This window comes from Monodelphis domestica, chromosome 3 (genome assembly GCF_027887165.1).
Source record: "Monodelphis domestica isolate mMonDom1 chromosome 3, mMonDom1.pri, whole genome shotgun sequence".
Taxonomy (NCBI): domain Eukaryota; kingdom Metazoa; phylum Chordata; class Mammalia; order Didelphimorphia; family Didelphidae; genus Monodelphis; species Monodelphis domestica.
In genome coordinates, this window is record NC_077229.1 from 89979729 (window position 1) to 89994129 (window position 14401).

The 14401-nt window shown below is 43.1% G+C and overlaps 1 protein-coding gene across 1 annotated transcript; it reads right to left on the reverse strand.

The window, feature by feature from the left end:
- Positions 1–216: 216 nt before the first annotated feature.
- MYDGF (myeloid derived growth factor) lies at positions 217–13659 on the reverse strand. The gene is made up of 6 exons (XM_007488931.3): positions 13151–13659; positions 9610–9660; positions 7431–7492; positions 4990–5071; positions 3320–3392; positions 217–981 (listed from the first exon to the last, which is right to left on the reverse strand). The coding sequence occupies exons 1-6, from the start codon at positions 13340–13342 to the stop codon at positions 902–904; spliced, it is 540 nt and encodes a 179-aa protein (XP_007488993.1). The 5' UTR covers positions 13343–13659; the 3' UTR covers positions 217–901.
- Positions 13660–14401: the final 742 nt, after the last annotated feature.

Genomic DNA, 14401 nt, shown 5'->3' on the forward strand with positions numbered 1-14401 from the left:
CTCCAATCCTCTGTGTCAGCTAATATACAAGGGAATGTTGGGTCTAAGTTAGGCCATTTCTCCTCCTCCCTTTGGGCAACTGTGCATATTAGATAGGCTTCTATCTAGGTAACTGCCACCCTGATAGTACAGGAGGCTTCTTCCCAGGTCACTACCAGCAGCTTGAAGATACTGACACCTTTGAGCAAAGAAAAGCCCTTCAAAGACAGAGACGAATTTTTAGCCTTTCCCTCCCTTATTTATTTAGACATGAAAGAATATTGTATTCCCTTCACAATCAGTCTATAAGGAAATAAATGAGGGAGACGTAGGAAAATAGCTCTGAAGTTGTAGTAAGAGACAGAAAAAGTTGGCTGGATTTCTGTTTGTCAGAATCAAGCTGCCCTTGCCCTTCCCCACATTGATAGTTTCAGGCCTGATGTGGGCAGCAGATGGCTGGATCCCCCTCCTCTGGAGACAAAATGGGCTATGCCCTCCCTGGACAGAGGCACCCATCTGGGCAAGAAAGCAAGTCTGCCCCTGTGATACTGAGGTGAAATTGAGGCCCCTTTGGGACCACTTGCTTTAGTCCCACCTCCTTACATCCCCTTGTAAGGAAGAATCAAAGGAGTCTTGTTTGGAACAAAAGTGCCATGAGGTATGGAAAGAAAAGCAGTGGCAGGCTGTATGGGGGCAGACCAGGGATCTGGGCCACTCCAGCTTGCCCACAAGAGAGGCTTCAGAGCTTTGCTCCCTCTGAAACCTGGAATGAGTCCTGGCTCTAACACTCCAAGTACAGCAACGTAGACATCTGTGTGGCAAACCATAAAAATACCCCCTAGAAAACCAGCACATAATATGGGAACCCCTCTGGTCACTCTAGTAGAGACAAGACGAGATAAACTTCAGGCCGGGCTTCAGATCACAGTTCAACATGGCCTATTCTGGCCACTATCACGACTTTGGACAGTTCAGCTCGGAATGCCCCTTGCCTGTGGATCACTGAAAAAATACACACAGACAAGAATATACTATCAGAGGAGAAAAAAATGCAACAGCATTAAAAAAAAACCACTTTCACACTCAAATACTTCTGAGAACACAAACGCTGACTTAACTGTGAATCCACCCATTTTGTTTTCTAGAACAAGTCCTTACATTCCTAAGTCTAGGTCTCCGACCAGTTCCTAGTCTAAAGTTCCTTCCACATTAAAGAGTCTATTATTCTCTCAATAAAAGTGCTCTACTAATTAAGGCAAATTATTATATAGTAACACCACAATTTCTCTATCAAGGAAGTTTCCTGTAACAATGATATCAGTGGAAGGTCCAGTTAAAAAAGCAGAACACACTAATTATCTGAAGAAATCCCCATAAGGGAACTTTTGGACAACTGAAGCCCACATCCTTTCGTTGCCAATATGTTCCCAAGTTTAACATTTTTATATGGAAATCTCATCTAAAATATAAACATACAGGAAATATAGTTCACTTTTGTTGATGACTCGGGGTCATCACAATGAACACCAGTTATCCACACCCAGAGCAGTGTAATGAGGAGGACACCAGCTTTGGAGTGGGAGCATCGATCACATTCAATGTTTGTCTGATCTGAGACAAGTCATTTAACCCTTCTGGGATGAGTTTCTCTTTCTGTAAAATGAGGGGGTTGGACCAGATGGGCTCTTAAGATTCCTTACAGTACTAAAAGCCTAATGTGGGGGAAGGGGACATGCACTGGTACCCAGTGATGCTCTCAGGGCTACTCAGGTACCAGGGTGTGGGCCTATTTGTCCCTCTGCTAAATAGTCCTAGGGACCTGTGCATCTCAATCACTGTTTATTCAGTGCTTACTATGTGCCAGTTATGCTCAAAGTGATAGAACTAGGCACAAAGTTCTTTCTCCTCCCTCTATTATCTACTGTCACTTCAGCTTTTACCTCTCCTAGAGGCCTGGACTTTGTGACAACCATTACTCCATCAAAGGTCTTATTCATATGCACTGGGATTCTTGGCCATGCTTTCTCTCAACCACCCAGGAGTCTGAGTCCTGGATGAGAGGAGTGTTTCTGACTCAAGGCCTTTAATTATTAACCTGTGCCACCTCTGGCGATATTATTGGCTCTAGAATGAATGAAAGGGAAGCCAAGTCCCAGCCCTACACATATACACTTAAGATGGAGCCAAGCTCCCAGGGACCCACTCCCAAGATAAGATGTTCTATTGTCTGAAGAGAGGCCTGGGTGGGGTTGTTTATTTGAAAGGTAACTATAGGCAGAATGTGGGTAAATTTAAGGATTGAGGCTATGTCCCTTGAAATAGTTAACTTTCTAATGAAAGGCTAGACATTGGAAGTGCCTCAGACCCAAGATAATACAATTTTATTTTAGCACTAAACATGTGCTTTCTGTGATATCAACACAGTCTCCAAACTTTTCCTTCCATTCTGGCAAGTAATCCCAAGGCCTAATGAAAACATGGGCTATTACTGGACATTTATATCAGACTTCTTAATAATGATAAAAATTTCTTGGGGTAAAGGTTGACAGGATAATCTCCTCACAACAGTCTCACTAAGTAGGGTAATATAAGGGTAATTTATTCTCATTTCCCTAACAGGAAAACAAAGACAGGGCTAGGGCTCCCAAACTATGATCTGAACCCAGCTCTCTTGCCTCCAGGTGCACAGATCCTACTCTATCACATCTGCTGCCTTTTAATCCCTCCTTTGAGTCTGGCTCTCCCACTACTCTGTGTCAGATAGCCACATCCCACCCATCACCTTACTATCTGAGCTACAAAATTAAGGAGTCACTGAGTCAGAGGTTTTACAGCTGTAAGGAACTTTAGAGATCATTTAGTTCAATTCTCAAATTTTACAGATAGGAAAACTGAGGTCCAGAGAAAGGAAATCTCTTTTTGTTTGTTTTGTTTGGTCTCCCTGTTTCCCCAGACTGAAAGTACAGTAGCCCCTCAAAGACCTGATCCCACTATTGGGATCACAGCACAGGAGTTTTAACCTGTTCCTATGGCTGAGATGTGGACTGAGACCCTTTTAAAGCAGCTTTGTTTGTTTCCCTAAATCCCAAAAGTTCAGAACTTCCAGGCTCAATTGGTCCATCAGCATCCCTTTCCCCAGTAGCAGCATTACAGGCATGTGCCACCATGCCTAGCTGAAATTACTTGTGTTAGATCACAAGGATGGTAGGAAGGAAACCTACGAGGTGATTTTAGTCTTTCCCATAAATGCTGGATTCATTATTAATCTTCTTCATGTTTTTCTTTCCCTTCTGGCCCATTTCTCACAGCTCACCTTCACTGGTCTCAAGTAAATATTTACCTGCTGTGTTGGTCACTTCAAATTCTTCGGGTTTCAGGGGAATGTCAGCATCTTTCCCAGTTGAAGCTTTGGACTGAAAAGAACCAAACCTGAGGTTTACCAAAGGACTCTGTACAGGGGTGTAACTGTTCCATTTGCTTCAAAACAAAAAACCAGTTCTTACTCAAGTGAAGCTAGTTTGCTGCTTTATACATTAATCCATATCACAAGTCATGATACGAAGGATCTGCAGCTGGCCCAGGGGTTTGAAGCCTGCCCTTTTTGCCATGCCATATCAACCTCTCCTCCCTACTTAATGAGTTAGCATGGGCACAGGAGAACCCACTCTGCCTGGGCTTCAACCATGTGACTGTGGACAGCCTATTTCCCCTCCCTGGGGTGGTTTCCTCATCTGTAAAATGGGGATAATGCCTTCACTGCCTCCCTCAGGGGTGCTATAAGGATTATGCAGAGCACTGTGCCTTGATGCTCTATAGAAATGGCTACTGATATTTTAAAGAAGACACATACTTTTCTAGGATGCTTTCAGGACTTACTCAACAAAGTCCCAGGGGTGGGTGGGGAGGGGCAAGGGGCGGGAGCAGGGGCAGTGGGGAAGGTGCAGTCTACCCACACTATTTTCCTAATGGCTTGTCCAAAATCACCACCCAATTAGAGACTGTGTGAAAGCCTGGCCTAAAACAGGCCTCCTGTACTCATCCATGGCCAGTGCTGTAATTTTTAAAGTTTTTCTTTTAGTCAGTAAGTTAGTTGTGAAAGGATGTGGGAAGGAAAGGGTCACAGAACATCTATCAGCACTCCCTCATTTTCACACTGGCCAAAGACAAGCAAAACACTTGTATGGAAGTCACAAGATGGTAGTCAAGACTGAGCTTATTTCTTGACATGATGAACCCCAGAATGCCCCAAAAAACAATTTCAGAAATTTCTTTCTTAAAAATAAAGCAGATGGGGTAGCTAGTGAATAGACACAGCGAACAGAGACCCAGTCCTGGAATCAGGAAGATCTGGGTTCAAGTGTGACCTCAGATACTTCCTAGCTGTGTGATCCTGAGCAAGTCACTTGACCCCATTTGCCTAGCTCTTATCCGTCTTAGAGTTGTCACTAAAACAAAAAATTCAAAATAAGTAAAATAAAACTTAAAGATAAATAAAAAATAAAAATAAAGCAGACCTTTCAAACTAAAACACTAAGTCTATTTAGCTTTACACATAGAAGTAAATTTGATTTAGTGATGTCCCACAAATTCAGAATTCGTTAATTCTGGCATATACTTGATACAGAAAAGTCCACAGGAAAAAGGGGACTATTTAACTTAATTCAGGGAAAAGATTTCTCTCTCTTTTGCAGCAGCCACCCCAAACCCCTGAGCTAATTACAAATGACCCATTATCTATTCATTAAAGCAGTCACGCAGGGCCTCTACTTGGCAATTCATTTAAAACCATCTAAGTGTGTGTTGCTCTCTGGCTTTCCAAGTATCAAAATTGAATTTTAAACACTTTCTCAAGTCAGAATTATCATTAATTCAGACAGCCTTCTATTCCCTGCCTCCCATCAGCATGGGTGCTTGGTTTCATGGAGCAGAGGCTTGGGCAGCAATCCCAGGACTCTCAAGCATTATCCCCAAATACCCAGTCTTGAGTTAGAGCCATATATTAAGACTTACATAAGCCATCCCATATTCAACCTCTGCTCCTTGCACTTCTGCCTTAAACTGAGTAAAGAACAGGTAAGACTTTCCTTGAGGCCTACAAAAAAAAAAAAAGATTGTGTGAGTCACTCAGAGAAGTGAATGCTGGCAAGGTGTTATGCACCCTGCAAATTATGGTACAAATGATCTGCAGATCTGTGGCCTAGGGGTCTGAACCCTTTCCTTTTAGCATTTGATCCTGGTTTCTGAAAACCAGAGAAAGAAGGAAGCTATCTAAACAGGTCATCAGCTCTGGGCAAGTTGAATTCATGTCCTGACTCTCAAAATGCAGCAGGTCTCTCCTCTCCATTGAGGGAGTGCAACAAAACCATCTTGGAGAACTGATTCCATTACTTACTAGCTGGATCATCTCAGGTTAGTTATTTGATCCCTAAGGCTCAGTGTCCTCATCTATAAAATGGGATAATAACCACCCTCTCTACTTCATAGAACTGTGAGGATCAAGTGAGGTAGCTCAAGTAAAGTGTTTTGTAAATCCTAAAGTGCTCTGAGGTTTCTGTCAGACATCAAAGGCCCCAGTGACTGACTCAGAAATATTTGTCTGAAGAACAGCTGAGCTCAGCCAAGTATGGAAAAGCTCCACATGAAGAGGTTGGGAACTACATTGGCAAAGGGAGCCCTGGCAGCCAAGAAATCACAGATAATGTCCAAAATAGGTGATACTCAACTGATTTTTATGGTTTATCAAGTGTTTTAGGTAAAGCCTCCCATTCCTTCATAGGAAACTCTTAATGCAGTTAATACTACAGCCTGATCATTTCTAAGATGCTAATATAAAAACTCAAAATGCTCTTCCAGGGGTTGCTGATCACCTAAATGTTGAGAATAGCAAAACTAGTAAACAAAAAATAAACAGGTTTTCCTCAGACCTACAGTAAGTAACAGTATAGTTAAAAACAAGTCAATGGAGACAACTAGTGGCACAGTAGATTGAGTTCAAGGCCTGGAGGTGGGAGGACTTGGGTTCAAATCTAAACTTCGACACTTTCTAGGTGTGTGACCCTGGGCAAGTCACTTAACCCCCATTTACCTAGCCCTTGCCTTTCATTCTTAAGAGTTGTTACTAGGACAAAAAGGGTCATTTTAAAAATAACAAAAAGGAACCGGGTATAGAAAAGACAAACTTTCCATGAAAAGTTTACTGAAAATACAAAACATAATCATATGTTCACTTTCTTTATCCTGGCTCTCCTCTTTACACCTACCCACTTTCAGGACCTAGTTCTAGCTCTATCTCTTCTTGGAAAGCTTTTTCTCATATTATTCCAGCCCAAACTGCTACATTCCCTGAACACTTACAGAATTGAGAGTCCATTTCCAACAACTTTGCACTTAAGTTACAGCTGGCTACTCTTCTCTTACCCAATGACCACTGGAGTGCTCAAAATTTTTTTGAAAACCACGATGGTCTCATTCATTCTTGGAGGCAAAGGATATTCCTTAGCAACAATAAGAAAGAAATGCATCTAAGTACTTCATTTCTGAGTCTCCTTAATTGGAAAAGGAAGGAGGTGGAACAAATGATGATCTGAGATCTTTCCTTGTTGACCTCTTCCCAGCCCAGCTGTCCCAGACCCCATCCAAGTTGTTGCATCTTATCTAAGATAAGATGAAAGCCACCAAATCTTTTTTGTCCCGTAAGATAGAGAACCACTAGGTCTTATCATTTCCTCTGCCAATGTATCCTGAGGTCCTCCAAGCTTTAAACAAGTGTCCTGAATCTAGACCCTAAAGACCCCTTCAATGTCATCTAAACCCATAGCCTGAAGATGTTTGGTTCTGACTGAAGCTTTACCTTTACGACTTTTTTCCAATTTGCCCAGAGCTGTCTCTTCTCTTCTAATTACAATATAAGCATCTTGAAAACAAAGACTGTCTTCTTTTTAAAATTTGCATCCCTAGCACTTAGCACAGTATTTGGCACACAGCTCAATAAATGCTTTTTCATTCATCACTTGATCAACATCCAAGGTCCCTCCCAACCTTACAGGGCAACATCCTATATTTTATGTCCTAAGCTGCTCTTTCTCTAACTTTCTAGGGCTCTACCACTACCACCATTGCTGCAGTTCCTATTCCTGTCTTTTCTCTAGCATTTTAAGTTGCAAAGCACTTTACAAACACTATCTTACTTGAACCTCACAATGACCTTCCCAGGGAACTATTACAGTTATTATTATCCCCATTATATAGACGAGGAAATTGAGGCACAGAGAAGGTAGAGTTTTTTTGCCCAGGGCCACCCAACCCTGCCATGGTGTCAGTCAAGATTTTTTATTCATAACAGACAGGATTTGAACCCTAGTCATGCTAACTCCAAGTCCTGCTCTATAACCATTAAAAGTTCTAAAGGAGCCAGAGTACAGAAAGAATAAAAGTAAAATGACTGAACTTGCCTCCAAATGATGCAGGTGAGAAGTCGGTTGTCATCACTGAGGTCCAGGCTCATTTGCCATTGCTGTGAATAGAAGACAGCTGAAAAGTCTCATGATGCTTGTAAACAGAAAATATCTCATACTTTTTTCCGACTTAAAATTGCTTTGAGGCCCCTGAGCACCAGTAAAGTGCTCTAACTCAAGCACTACATCAAACAAATCCAAGAAAACTTTCCCTACTTTTTAGAAAATGACCTAAGAAGGAAACTGACTTGCTGCTGAAGTGTGTGAAAGAGGACCACATTGGAAGGCTCCCTTGTAAATGAAGGTAAATGAAGGCTGATGGGCCCAAAGAAAGACACATCTTATCCCTCACTGTGTCACTAGCTGCATTCTGCACATAGAGATCTGGCCCAAGGGCAGTCTTGCTTCACCAACACTGGCCTGGGTCAGTTATTTGTTCCTACTGACTTTCAGGACCTTTATTATGGTGCAGTGGTGAACACAGGTGGAAATATACCCTCCAAAGAGGGCATTTCATTAGCATAACAGTAATTCAATTCAATGTAGCAGTCAGTTGCCAGGTCTTGCCAATTCCACTTCCACATCTCCTCTCCCATCTTGCCCATTCTTTCTCCTCACTTAGTGGTTACTTCCTCCCATCCTTCCAAATCCTCATGACTTCTCACCTGGACTAGTGAAATAGCTTCCTTCCTAATAGATGTCTACTATTTGAAAAAAGGAGAACAATGAGCTAGAGCAGTGATGGCAAACCTATGGAATGTGTGTCAAAAAGGACATGCCGATAGTCACCCACCAGAGTCCGTTACTAGAAAGCCAGAGGGACTTGGGGCAGAGCTGTTCCCCTCCCCCTCTCCACTCGGGCTGAGGATATTCCTCACTTCCCCTGCTCTTCTGCCCAGCAGTCCAATGGAAGCACTTCCTCCCTCCCCTATCTGGGGTGGGGGTGGAGATGGGGAAGAGGGGAGAATGGCACTCAGTCTCTAAAAGGTTCACCATCACTGAGCTAGAGGCTTGGCAGATCACAGCAGCAAGAATCTGGATTGAATTATATTGACCAAGGATCTTTGTTGTGTCATGGACCCCTTTGGCAGGCTGAAGTCTCAGAATTGTTTTTAAATGTTTTAAAATAAAGTGCACAGGATTACAAAGGAAGGCAATTATAATTTTTCTCCTTATTCAAGTGCACAGAACCCAGGCTAGATAGATAGATAGATAGATAGATAGATAGATAGATAGATAGACAGACAGACAGATAGATAGAGATATAAGAACCCTGATATAGACAGAATGAATCTCAAAGGAGGAGAGGTTAGGGGGTTCCATTCCTGCACCTAACCCAGCCTCAAGGAATGAAAGAAGTAACGATGCCTAGATAATAGCAAGAATATTAAAAGAAGAAATGAAGGCTGAAGGAAGATTTGTTAATGGCCCAGGAGATTCCAGAGGGTACAATGGTAAGGAAGGGCAGGGGACAGATAATTAATCTACTTCTTAGTTACCATAAAACCTTTTTTGAAGGTAAAGTGCTAAAGAAATGAAAAAATTCTAAAGCATTACCACATGAAATTATGAAATTCAATAGAGGGTATCTTTTAAATTACATCATCACCGTGGGTTCCAAAAGAACCCAAAACCTATTATACAATGAATTCTTCATCCCAGGGAATGGAAGGGAAGGAAACTAAGAGCAAATAATAAAAATGGTAATAATATAGTAGCTGACATTTACATGGCACTTTACACACATCATTGCATTTAATCTTCCCAACGCTCCCCCTACCCTGTGAGATAGACAGAAGTTATTACTATCTCTATTTTATGGACAGGCCACCTGGGAGGAGCTGCAAAGACCCCATGAGAGGCAGAGGGAGAATTCAAACCTAGGTCCAAATCCAAGGCTTTTTCCAATAAAGTTTGAGAGCTACTAGGTATATAACATTTTCTTCATTGCAGTGACAGTTAAGACCCATCAGTATTAAAAAGTCTTAGGTCAAGCAATGAACCAGGCCAAACTTCTGGGTCTCCTGACTCCCAAAGGTGAGTGGTTTTGCCCATCAGGCTCTTCTGTCTGCCTCTCAGGAACATTATGCTCACTCAGCCTCTTAAGGAAAGGCTGACAGTAGAGCCTGCACCTGTGGGGGAATGATCAAGCTATGCTAAGATTTGAATAACTCACCTCATTAGTCCCTCCTTGAGAAGCATATGTGAATGTGCAGGTGTGCTCTCCCTAGAAAATAAAGGAGAAAAAATAAGTCTTCAGAACAGCAGGCAATGGGAAAACATAAAGGGCTGTTAGATCTCCCTGTCTTTTGCATCTCCTGCTCTTGAGCACAGGAGAAACTCAAATGCCTTTATTAGGCAAACTGCAATCAATTAACTCAATTATCAACACCAAGAAATTAGGGAGAAGAATATGACACAGGAGCCCAGTGAAGAATGAGATCTTAGAAGAATTCTCAAGCTGAAAGATAAATACCCTCTACACACTTTCTGATAAGATCATCCAATATAGGTGCCTTCAGTGACAGGAAACTCACTACCTCCAGGGGCAAACTATGTCATTTTATTTTTGGGCAATTTTAAATTGTTAAGAGACCTTTTCATGCTGAGCTGAAATCTCTCTCCTTATCATTTCTGGTCCTCCCTCCTAGTTACCTTAAAATGGCTCAATCAACAATATACTCATGCCTTCCTTCCCCAGAATTATCCAAACTATAGCTCTGAATGCATTTCATTCAACTGGGACTCTGTATTCTCCTCTTGTATGAACCTTGGTATATGGGCTCAATACCCATAGATTTGAGGAAGATTAAGTATCTGTTATTTGTCCCAGTCAGAGCATACCTAGAATTATTAGGCACAGTTCTGGAAGTCACATTAAATGCATTGATAAGGCAGAACCTATAAGGCTGTTACTATTATGCTCATCCTAACAGCTAAAGAAACTGAGAAAGAAAGGCAATAAATGACTTATCCAGGGTCACACAGTTAATGACTGAGGATGGATTCCAAGACAGGACTTCTTAACTCCAGGTCCATTACTTAATCCCCAGGCCATCTAGCTGTCTAAGAAGTACAATAGCTCCCTTACTGACTCTAGATAAAATGCAAACTCCTTTGTTCGGAATTCAAAGTCTTTCAAAAATTGGGTCCACCTTATTCTTCCAGAAATTTCCCTTTATATCCTCTCTTACACTCTGTGAACTTGTTAAACTTGCCTAGTGATGGTGCCTGTACACAACATCCCCTCTCTCACCTCTGCCTTTGTACAAGCTGCTTTCCCACCTAAATCTCTTGGAGCCTCTACCTTCCTTTAAGGATTAGTTCATAAGCCAGTTCCTATATTTCCTGAACTCCCTCATTTGCTAGTGTTTCTCCTCCATCCCCCCAAAAAGAATTTTTTATTTACATATCTGTATATAAGCTTTACTCTCAATCGAATAAAAATTCCTTAAGGACAGGAATTTTGCTTTTGCATTCCTAGTGCATAGCACTGAGTACTGCATATAGTACATACGTAATCACTTACTGAAGTCGACTGATGTGGTAGAGGATTCCTACTTCAGGGAAAAAAGGAAAGCTGGGATTTCTCTCTTCTTTACTGTCCATGCTACACTGTGGCATACAAAGGGATCTACTTAGCAGGAGTGTAAAGACTATTCTGAAGGGATCTACTTAGCAGGAGTGTAAAGACTATTCTAACAGTCCTAACCCGCTCTTAATGTGACCTTTTGGAGGTGATAACTTCCCTGAACCTTGGTGGTGCCAGGAGTCTACTTTTGAGAATACCAGGGCAAGGTTCTGTAAGAGTGTAAGAGGCTGTAACACAATATATCTGCCAAGACCCCTCCTTCCTCTAAGATCCTGTGATGCTCCCATGGCTCCAGATTAAGGGGTTCTGGATGGGAGGCCTCCCCGAGTCACTGCACAAAAGATCCTAGTGCCACCAGCACTGTAGAGCAGAGGCCCTGGGACTAGATCTGGTGCCCCTAGGATCCCTGCCTTGGGAACTTCTTACCTCCCTTCTCTCTTCTTCATCTCAAAGCACTTGGTCCTCTTTTTATCACAACACAACTACAAGTTGGGCTCTGGGCTAGGTAAGAAGTCAGGCAGTCCCTGTCCTCATAGAATTCACAGTTCACGACCATAATTTGTTTCATTTAATTTTTGTAATCTTGTGAGGGGAGGTAGGCAAAGCAGCAGTCATTGATAATTTTTATAGAGAAATGAATCTGGACTAAATGCTGGGGAGACATAGACAACATTTAAATAGTCCCTGTCCTTAAAGAGTTTACATACTAACAGGAGACCACATGTAGGTTTATAAGAATATAGATAATACAGGCAAAATGAACACAAGGGATTTGGGAGAGGACACTAAGATGTAGGTGCCCGTACAAAGCATAATCTTCAGAAAAAGAAAAGAGCAGGGTGATAAGTCGCTCTGTGGAAGAGGACCAGGCCTGGAGTCAGGAGGATTTGGATTCAAATCTGGTCTCAGATACAATGGCACCCTGGGCAAGTCATTTAGCCCCAACTGTCTAGTAACCAATATTTAGTATCAATACTAAGACAGAAAGTTAAAAAGAGAGAGGGAAAAAAAAAACAGGGATTTCAAGAAGAGATAAGAAATGAATGTGCACTCTGGGCCTGTCAGACCATCTGTCTAATGCAAAGACACAGATGGGAGAGAGATGGAGAAAGGAGAGGGAGAAATGAGAATGTACTGGACCAAATAAGAAGCTAAAGTGGTGGCTGTATGAGAAAAAGAACTAAAAGAGATAACATGGAGAGACAAATGTTTCTTTTAAAACAGAGGTCAAATGACATCTAGCCAGTGGCAAGGTCAATATTAGTCTAATTTATTCTCCCAGCACAGACACAATGTTACACATACAGGAGATACTTAATGATTGTTTAGTTTTCATTTGAATTCCAAGTCCAATATTCTTTCTACCAAGACTATTATTTTAAGCACTTCTCAGATTAGACTATACTCTATTTGCCTGGGTTATCTTCTCTACCTGACCCGGCATGTGGATAGGGAGTTCAATTCTCTCAGTATCTTCCTCTATGCCTACATACAGTAGGGGTTTAATATGGGCATATGTTAACTCAACCTCCTACTTACTTTGGGGTTTGTCCATCTTTGCCATCCCTTTAACGAGACACTCTCTATGGAGCCACTTTATGTCCCAACTGTGTTTTTGTAATGGCTGGCTGTCCCTCTTTCCTGCAATTTTCTGTCACCAGGCTGCCCTGATTTCGTTCAAGTCCTGGATAAATGATGATCTTCCACAGAAAGCCTTGCCCAACCCTACTTAATTTTGGTGCCTTTCCTCTGCTGGTTATTGCCTATTTGTCTTGTATATTGCTTGTGTACCCATAGTTACTTGCATATGGTCTCTCCCATCGGACTGTGAATTTAAGGCAAGGACTGTCTTCCTCTTTTTTAATTCCGGGGGCTTAACACAGTGTCTTGACACGTAATAGCAGGCACTTAAATAAAGCTTACAGACTGAATGACAGGTGGAAGGGGCCTCCGGACAAACATGTCAAGGGTGGAAGGGACCTCGGGAGAGATGTCGGCCTGGCGGAGGGGGGGGGCGGTTTGGGTACAAATCCTGCCGGAGCTGGAGATGCCATCCCCGCCCCGCCTCCAAATAGGCGCCGCTCGCGGCCTACCCCACCAACCGCCCCGACCCAGGCCTCCGTACCGCCTTGGCGTGACTCTGCGAGAAGGAGTGCACCACCCCGCCGGGCCGCACGTCAAACTCCACGGCGTGGTCACCGTCACTACCGCCCGCTGCAGCCGCCGCCGCCGCCGCCGCCGCCAAGAGCAGGAAGAGCGAGGCCCAGTGGCGTGGGCCGGGGGCGCCGTTGCAGCCATGGCCGATGGGCGCCGCCATTCGGGCCGGAGGTTGGGACGGAAGGAGACGCCGACGGGGCGCCGAAAAGGACAAGTAGCGCGGACCGGAGAGATAGCGCCACGTCAGAGCCCGCTGTGGTCACATGACTAAGTCCCTCCACCTCAGGCCTCTGCCCGGCCGCCATCTTGGGCGTGATGGAGGTGACCTTAAGCTAGGGGCTTCAGAGCGGACTTTTTGGCCTGGTCTGTCCTGCGCTTAGATTGGGAGATGAAGGGATGGGTGTGGGAGGTCTACCCTTGGGACTTGTAGCGGGGTTGTCCTGCTCGGTAAAACGTTCCCTGTATCTGCACTTCATTTCAATGAAAAAACCGGATGTGGACCCGGGACAGGAGAAGCTCCGCCCACATACGCGCTCTTCCAGTACCCATTCCATTCCCTGCTCTGCCGTTACGTCACGTTCCGTGCGATTACGTCACGTTCCCCTATTTTTCTTTCTATATAAAGTGTCAAACATGGGCCCTTGCTGAATTGGGATTCCTTCGTAAATTGCTTTCTATATGCAAGACCTGTGTTGGGCTATAAAGTCATTAGCACCCCTTCCATAAAGTCACTTTGCATTACCTCATTTGCTTAATTGTATACCAGATAGACTTGTATACTTACTCGAATTTCATGTCAGAAATGGAAAGTTGAAAACTCTGACTGCTGTTTACAGCCTTTGTTATTTTGGGCAAGCCATGGCATGCCGGGCCTGTTTCTCATTTGCTGTAAAATGGGGAATTTGGGAGTAGGCGACTTCTGGGTCTCTTGGGGCTTTCAAGCCTCAAACAGGATGTAGGAACTGTTTCATTTTTGTTTCTGTTACCCCAGCAACCCATCACACTGTCTTGGACATATTACATGCTTAAATCAAGGCTTGTTAAATTGGACTGAATTGGAAGACATAAAACACAGACCCTGCTCTCTAGAAGCTTACATTGAATTAGTCACCCTCCACCTCCCAACAAATGGCCAAAGATTGTAATTAGACAGATTTCTAGGGGAGAAATCCAAACTATATATAGTCATATTTTTTTAATGCTCCAAGTCATTAATAAT